A 9,290-nucleotide genomic window follows, 5' to 3' on the forward strand; every position below is an offset into this window, starting at 1 on the left:
TAATTCCGGATGAGGAAACAGCGTGTACTTCGTTCGATGCGGCACGCACCAAGTGACAATACCACAATTGTAATATACTGGTGTACATTCTGTGCATAGAGTGGGACAAAATACTCGAATGCAAAAGCCATGTACTATATATGCTTCATGTTGGGTTCTATGTATGTTGGTGGTGTTGATGATATCACGTTGGCCCTCGACAAAACGTGAGTATTTATGAGCCTTTTATGTGAATCATCAGTGAAAGTCGACGTGGTTATATAGTACGGATACTCGTCCAGATCTTTTACTTGTCATGACGCAAATCTCTCGTTTGAAGAGGCTACACCCCAGTAAATAATGCCAGTGCATATCTTGGCAATCAATGACTTAAAGTCAAAGATATAAAACACCTGTTTCTTGACCCTGGCCTAATCTAAGCATCAGTCATCGCCACAGCGCCACAGGAGGGGGGGGGGGGCACCGCGAGAGGAGGAGATTGTTTTGGTTTTGGCATGGGCCATGTAGCTCCATGGTGCGTGTGTGTGTGTACGTGTGTGTGTGTGAGTGTAGACATTCAGCGTATGCAGACAGAGCATGCCTGTACTGTAGTGACCGGAACTATTGTCATTCCATTTTGCTCTCCCCTTCTCCCTCCCCCATCTCTCCCCCATCTCCCTCCCTCTCTCCCTCTCTCTCTCTCTCTCTCTCCCTCTGTCTCTCTTTCTCAATGATCCAGTCAGCAGGCTGATTGTAACCAGGGAGGTAGTCTCACCTCCCCGTTGTAACTCACTGCCAAATAGCACATTGTCAGCACCGGCAAACTGGCAATGCTCTCCTTCTTATTCCTGTATTTTCGTTATTTACGGGTCGATTTTTTTCGTTCGAAATGTAAAATGGATGACCATAGAATTTCTCAATAGAATATAAAATTGAAAACTTTAGAAAGGATAGAGAAAATTGAGTTCACTTTGAATGGTCTGCCACAGGCAGATATCCTTATCATGCTCTTACGTAATACGACAGCTGCTGGAGTCATCAAACCCTGGCTTGGCCTCCAGGTTTGTCACGCCTGAGCAGAAAGTTTATTTGCAATGGACAAGTCCTTCGACTCCCAACTCCCAAACGACAAATATACGCACCCCACTTTGGTTATGCCCCAGTTGGGGACTCGCCTCAAACGAGGGATTGACGGCATGTATCGTTAGTTATATCCTCAGGTGGATGGCAAGTTGACACGTTTAATGATACATGAATATCATCTTAATATGAGTGAAAATCTATCCAAGCACTACTGATGCAGTACAGTATACGTCCACTTCCCCTTTCATTAATACTACGTTATTCTAACTATTCCTACTTCCCTGCACTTCTATCGGTCAGCTGTCACATGACCTCAAACGTTAAGAGACAGTAGGTCCCCCTTCATAGACTTGTGGGTTGTTCAAATGCATCAATATTGTATGAGAACACATTAGTAAGAGTTTGAGGAAAGTTGGACAATCGGGTCAACAGTTATGAATACTTGAAATCTCTGCTCAGTCACTGCTGGATGAGAAGACTACCACATCACCTTGAGAAGTCAGTGTGTAGAACGATATCAGAAGCTGATCTAGAGGGGGGGGGGGGGGTGGTTGGAGGGGTTGGAATCCCCCCCCCCCCAAAAAAAAAACAACAACAACAACAACAACAAACAAACAAACAAACAAACAAAAACCGGGGACCATTTTTTTTATCTTATCTTTTTTTTAACTTGTAATTTTTAATTTGGCAATGACCTCTATACCAAAAATAGTGGTGTTTTAAATGCAAAAAAAACGCCATTTTCACACACGGATTTTCAAAAATTCTCCCTACTGTGGGAGGGGGGACACCCCCCCCCCCTACTGTGGGAGGGGGGACACCCCCCTCCCACACCCTTTCCCACCCCCCCCCCCTTTATAAAAAGCTAGATCCGCCCTGGATATAAGAAAAATAAAGAAAATAAAAAAATACTTTTCTCGCAGTATAAAAGAATGCTTGACTTGCCTCTTTTAGAAGGCAGGAGGAATGTTATAGTTACCCTAGGCCTCCGTCTGTGACAAGTTGAGGAAGTGTGCACTTTTTCGAAAATATTTAATTTTGTAAAATTCTCTGTATATTCTCCTTATATCGTTTTACGCATGTGGCATGCAACATGCACTGTGTGCTGTGTAGTAGTCTTCCTATTAAACAGTGATTGAGCAGGTACTTTAAAAATTCATAACTTTTGAACGGATGGTTCCATTTTTACCAAACTTTCACTAATGGATTCTACTAATATTGCAGCATTCACCCAATCCACTTCTATATGAAGGTAGACTTGTCCTTTAAATCCACAATAGTACAACTGTAGAGGTGAAATGCTACACTGAATTTCTTTAATTTCTGCAGGCATATTCTAGACTCTGACGCGTGTTACATCCAGCGATGATTACAAAGTGACATTTATGAAGGTGAGAAGTTTATACCTTTATGAGTTAGATCACACAACCCCTCTGGAAAGACCGTTGTTCCACAGTGTGGGAAAAAACACACTCTGAACACAATATGAACACAGTGTGAACAGTGTGAATACAGTGTGAAATCTCTTCACACTGTTAAATTGGAGAGTGGCCACAGTGTGAACGTTCTGTGAATCATCAATTCACAGTATGACATACAGAACATTACCATTTGAACACTGTGGAAACCAAGCCACAGTGTGAAATCTTCTCCATACTGTTAAATTCGAGTGTTTTCACATAGTCTACTATGTGACCACACTGTGAACACACTGTGACATACCGTGAAAGTGTAAAAGGGGCCTTAGGGAAGACGCATTGCTCTCTTCGGTCAACATTCATTGGCGGACCATGGCATAAAGCCCAGAGTATTATATCGGCTCTTTACTGCGTTGTGATGTGTTATGATTGGTATTTTTAACGTGACTCGAGAGATGAATGCTTGCAAATTGGGCTTCCAGTCACGTCACCTTCGGACTGACTATATCTAAGGCGGTGGGGATAAGCGTCTGACGTAAGGCGAAACCATCGCAGCTGAGTGACTCAAGCAGAGACCTCGTCATATTAGTCTCGTAGTTTTGTCTCTTTAATCACTGAGATATTGTCAGTGAAATCCCATAAATATATTTGATATAACTCATCGCGTTTTGAGCCAAAAGCAGCTTATAATGTAAAGGGGGGAAAACGAATACATACAAAGGGGAAGTCGAACACACAATCCGAACAGTAGTGAGCCTGTATGTTCCTTCTGATTATCCAGATCGCTCTGCCATGAAACAACGGATGTTACTGGGACTTCCTTTGAAATGGGAGTGTAATTATATTTCAATAAACGGATGTACAATAAATGAGTGCTCGTGGGCATCTCGTTCAACATACGTATTCAACATACGCATTCAACCGCAAAAACCGATTATAAAGCTTACACGCATTGCTTCCAGCTGGTTCCGTCATATCTAATTCAATTCAATTGAATTTTATTTTATTTCCACAAATTTAGTAAAAATATATACAGGGAGACAAACAGTCAAAATATTCATATACAAACCAAAATTATTTCAGGTAAGTACACACACGTAGTCATAATTAAAAAAGTGTGAGATGGAGATTGAAATCACAATTTGAGTAATGGAAGTGGAAATCAGCAGTAGGCCATTAGCCTTACGAGGCGGATCCCATTACAACAAGTTTACAATGTTGAAGCTATACGTCATTACATCATAAATCACATTTAAAAAATGCAATGAATGAGGACAAGGAAAATAACATCCAAAAGAAAGGGACATAGGCATACCAAATACAAAGTGCAAAACCATAAAAACGATTAAAACAACTTGGATTATTTCACACGTTTATTCGTTATGGACCTATGTAGTGGTTCCGGCGTGTACTGAAGAATAGCCTTGTGTCATAATTCTTTTCAAAATCATATCACTGTATTTACATTCATTATAACTTTCTCTGTTTCGAATTGAGTATATGAATATAAAAACGACCCAAGTCCAATTTTTGGCCAAATTCAGTTTGACATGGGAAATTGTAGCTTATGCATGGACTCATCTTGTGTATAAATGATAAATCCTAATTACCCCCGGAAGTGCCTGAAATAAATGAGTTAAATCTTATATGAATGTAAGAATGAAGGACTTGGGTCATTCTTACATTCATATTGTAGCGCCCTCTCTCGTCCTTCTCTCATCTCTATAGCAGAATATCATGTATATATGAATCAAAGAACGACCCAAATCCATATGAATCAAAGAACGACCCAAGTCCATCACACAAAATGGCCTCTCCACAATTAATGTTAATGTTAATTGTCATAATAATATATGTTCTAATTTGTATATACAATGTTGCCTTCCCATCATATTGGACAAACAAAAAAGATATGAAGTTTTGTTTTTAGTTTACTCGAAATGGTCTTCCATGGACTTGGGTCGTTCTTATATTCATATACTCAATTGTGTTTTGGTGATATTAGGTTGTCCAGTGACCATGCATTGCATGGAATAAGGTTGTTGTTAAATATTTGAGAAACAGATTCAACCCAATTCAATTCAATTTAAATCATGACGTCGAACCCATATTCGTTTCTGTTATCTCAGCGTGGACTTTTGCTTTTTCCCCGCACTTTCACTTCGTGATTGGAGCACACATGGGCGGCGACTATCATAAGATCCTGTCACTTTGGTATTTTACTATCTATAGGTAGAGAGCAAAATACTAAATGAAGTATCGACAACGTATGCACCACGACGGAGTCAAGCTTTGACAATCCCAAGATTATTAGCAGCATGGCTTATACATTTCGGGAAAATAATATCCTTTGTATATTCTTTGATACGACATAATCTAGACGTGGAAGCTCATATGTGACCCTGCACCTCAAAACAAACAAAAAATCGCCAGACATGAATTTTTAGTTAAGGCCATATTCTGAAAGAACATACTTTAAGCTTTAAAATGATGTATAACTCAAATCAAATGGACTATCCTAACTTATCTAAATATTGGAAAGAAAGCACAAACTCAGGAAAAGTGTGAACTGAGAAAAGAGGCTCTGAAGTACAATGTCTATTCAAGCGCTTAATCTTTACCAAACCGTGCTGGCTGTGCGATGAATGGGACAAAAAACAGGAAGTAAACCACCAGAGTAACAACAATGAAGAGATTATCAGATTGAACTGAAATTAAACATGCCTCATTAACACATTCTGTCCATAATCAATGCCAACTTTCAAAGCAGTAGCACTATCCTTTCAAAAGTTATTAGAGTTGAAAGTGAAGAGTGTGGACAAGGTTTTTCAGAAATGAAAAAGGGATTCTAAAGACACACCTAATCACAGTATTCTACCAAAAATGTTCAAGATAAACTGCTAAAAAAACACACTTTCCTGCCCGTTTTATGATACCAAATTTTAGCATAATGTAAAAGAAGACCTGCTCTTTCAGAAAATATGAAAAAGTCAAGTTCGACTAGGTTGACCCACTTCACTTATTTTCAGTCCTCATGCAAAATCAGTGGGTGCGACTTTATGTTCGTTTTGAGGTGCACGGTCACATATGATAGGGATTAAAGGGGGGTGGGGGGACATGTAAAGAAATAACATGGGGAGTTTCAGGGCCTGCACTCATCCGCTCATTTGAATTCCCTTGTCACTATATAGACGTCTACTGGGATGAAGTTCTACTAAAATAGTATCCCGTTAAAGGGATAATTTAGTTTTGTTTGAAATTGGGCTTCATTTGTGTATTTGTGAGAGAGAGAGAGAGAGAGAGAGAAAGACAATTAGAAATTACTCATGAAATATAGGAAACAAATATATTTCTTATAAGCTATGAAAGAGCGAATGCAATTTAAGAGAATTCCGACATTTGAAGATAATTGGTTTTGAAACACCGAGATATCCAAATCCAAGTTGTACTAAAAAAAATAGTGAGACCGCCTACCTTTCATGGGACCACAACCAAAATTATACCCTTTAAACAGGAACTTAATGGACTAATAAAGTTAGGCCCTATTACTATTCAGAGTGTCTGAATATCCTTTATCAGTGCTAATCGTTTTCTGAAATACCACTGCCAGAGATGGCACAAGAATATCGGGCAAACTGACGACAAAATTATATTGTGAACTGAACTTTGCCTGCAAAGGTATTTTAAATATCAAACCGGGGGAGAGGTCATGGTTTTATTTCAAACCGCTGCAACAGGTAAACCAGAAATAAGTCAGTTCCTTTTATGTACTTGGTTAGAAAGTACGGCTATTATTATGACAGTATGAGTCAGCTTGGTCACGTGATTTTATACAAAAATGATGCGCACGACAGAGTGGATCGTTGAGAACGGATGCGCAAGTTTTGGCACTGCTTAAACCGACGAGCGCAGCAAGTGGGTTGCAGAGTCACAATTTGTCCAACTAGTATATTTTGACAGGTGGAAAGCTGTCTTAACATTTATTCAATTTCTGCGCGTTATAAATACTGCACATGACACATACAATGATTGTATTTCCACGATACAATCCCTGTAGCTTTAATTAATTATTGTAGACGTACAACGGGTCCTTCCGGGAAAGTTTACCCAAATTGATTGGACATAATTACTAACATCAGATCATAATGTTCCAATCAATTTCGTCCGTTGAATGTTCAAAGCCGTTCAGGATATAATTCTGTATTTATGATGGACATTTTATAACCTCGTGTGTGTGTGTGTGTGCAAAACAAATCTTAATTTGTGGTTCTCTGATTTTTTTGTTTCTCGCTCACAGGCTGCTGAAGATAACAGACACTGGCTATTTCTACTTGTACGATACCGATATGGCCACTCTAATTTTCTCACGCCAAGCACGGGGCATCTTTGCCTACTTGCTCTTTCTACTGATCGCTCAGAGCTCAGGGCTTAACATCTTGGTGAACGCCATACTCGGCAAGGGAAGCCATTTCTACCTATCAGCTTCTATTAGCGAGCAACTCGTAAAGAGAGGATACAACATCACCTATCTGGTAAGCAATGCTTTCGAAGATAGGATCAGAGATGGACAGTACGGCCACATGTTTCATCTTGAAGTTTTTACACATCCTATTCCAGTCGTGGAGGTCCATGAGATGTTTGACAACTTGAGTCGACTGGCATTTTCCCCGCCCGATCCAATGAAAGAGTTTAAAATTACCGGGAAGCTCGTAGAGGCACGAAAAAACGACTGCGACGCACTGCTAAATGATGAAAAGCTGTTGTCTCGACTGCGTTCGTCAAACTTTTCCGCCGTTATGTATGACATGACATGGCTCTGTGGTGCCATTATAGCTGAAGAGCTTGGTATACCGCTTTTTGCAGTGTGTCCGTTCCCGAATCCATGCATGGTCACCGAATCGGCAGGATCAGTGTTTAATCCATCATTCCTTCCTGTATTTGCTGCCCCGTTTTCTAATAAGATGACTTTCTATCAACGACTGATCAACGCCATTATGTACGTCCTAGTATCTATCGCTGGTAGAATAAACTTTTTAGACATATACAGTAATATTACAGAGATATATGGAAAGTCCCCTACCGAAATGTATGAACAGTCTAAATTGTGGCTAGTGAACAGCGATTTTGCTGGGGAATATCCGTGTGCCCTTTCTCCAAATGTCATATCTGTCGGAGGGCTCACTACAAGGGATCCTCGCCCACTCCCTCCAGATTTGGAAGATTTTGTTCAAGGATCCGGCATTCCTGGCATTATTGTATGTTCGTTTGGAAGTTTTCTAAATATGACTGATGAACACATAAGTGCTTTCCAGATCTTCACTAGAGTTTTCGGACGCCTGCCTCAAAGGGTTGTTTGGCAGGTGGCGGGCAAACTGTCTTTTCCTATCCCGCCGAATGTGAAAACCCTCCCTTGGCTTCCGATGAACGACTTACTGGGCCATCCCAAAACTAAAGCTCTCTTTTATCACGGTGGTCAAAACACCTACTACGAGGCCATATATCACGGGGTCCCTACAGTCGTTATGCCTGTGTACGGGGACCAGAAGGACAATGCCATGAGGAGTGTACATCTCGGATTCGGATTGACGCTTAGTACGGACTTTACTGAAGACGAACTGTACACCGCCTTGCGCACGATTACTGCTAATGGAAGTTACTCTGAGACAGCAAGCCGTATGTCGGGTATCTTCCGTGATCGACCGATGAGGCCGGCCCAGAGGGCCGCATTCTGGATCGACCACGTCATCAAGCACGGTAGCAATCACATGGGTCCTCTCGAAAACCTGAACGTCGTCCAATACTACCTACTGGATGTGATTGCATTTGTGTTGCTTGTTGCAGGAACTACAATGTACGGCATCGTAAAATGTGTTACCATAGGATGTCGCATGTTATGTTGTCGTCAAGTTGTCAAGGTCAAAGCTGACTAATCCCGATCGGAGGCACACTATACGATCAGTCGATCCGGTTGTACATTAGTACCGGAAGTGTGACGTCACCAGTCTTGCCAGTTTCCAGTCTTACGACTGGGTCTTAGTGTCAGTCGTAGAGATTTGACAATTTGAATTACCACGACCGGTCATGGGCTTTCAGTCAAACAAAATACAGCTCATATGCAGAGAAAATAGATCGAAGCGCACGCAATGCGCACTAGCTGCGTGCGCTCGGAACTATAACCTACTTTATTGGTAAAAATGTCCATTCCAGAGTAGTCGTAAGTCTAGGGTAGTCTGATCGTATAGTGTGCGTTGCCAGATCGTACGACCTATAGTTCCTGTCTCATGGTTTTAAGGTCGTAAAGTCGTGAGTCGTCCTGTGCGCGGCGGGCTTTAATCGTCACGCGAAAAATAGCTTGATATTCATAAATAAAGGTAATTATACATTTCTGGAAAGCTTAAGGCTCTAGGAATATGAATAATCAAGATTCAGAACGTGAAAACGTCTCTAGAACGATGGAGATGGTGTTTTGAGACCCCTTCCTGACCGCCAGAATTCGATCTGACGGCGAAATCTTAGGGATCCAAATTATGACGTCACGCAAGGAACGAATCAGCCCTGCGCTGATGTGCTGCTGCTACGCAAAGCGTGGTTCAAAGCGTGAATTCAGCATGATCTGCGTATAGGAGACGATGTCTCCTCTTCACTGTATCAGGTACAAGTTGTTTATAGTATTATGTGCAATTTTTTTACTTGTTGAACCAATCTTGCTAAGAATTACTGGTAAGTATACAGATGCTATCTTTTTAGACTTCTACTTGCGTTTTTGCGCCTCAGTCTCGCCTCTCAAACGGCTCATAGGCCTAGGTACTC

At 41.0% G+C, this 9,290-nt stretch overlaps 1 protein-coding gene across 1 annotated transcript; it reads left to right on the top strand.

The window, feature by feature from the left end:
• The first annotated feature begins 6,826 nt into the window (after nt 1–6,826).
• LOC139730077 (UDP-glucuronosyltransferase 2B31-like) lies at nt 6,827–8,410 on the top strand. The gene has a single exon (XM_071640985.1). It carries the CDS (start codon nt 6,827–6,829, stop codon nt 8,408–8,410), a length of 1,584 nt encoding a protein of 527 aa, XP_071497086.1.
• Nucleotides 8,411–9,290: the final 880 nt, after the last annotated feature.

The sequence above is a fragment of the Diadema antillarum genome, unplaced genomic scaffold (assembly GCF_040938485.1).
Source record: "Diadema antillarum isolate AM-2024a unplaced genomic scaffold, OU_Dant_1.0 seq00000290_RagTag, whole genome shotgun sequence".
NCBI lineage: Eukaryota > Metazoa > Echinodermata > Echinoidea > Diadematoida > Diadematidae > Diadema > Diadema antillarum.

What these genes read in the sequence shown, in the direction of transcription:
- LOC139730077 (XM_071640985.1), top strand. Translation starts at nt 6,827, where the DNA reads ATGGCCACTCTAATTTTCTCACGCCAAGCACGGGGCATCTTTGCCTAC.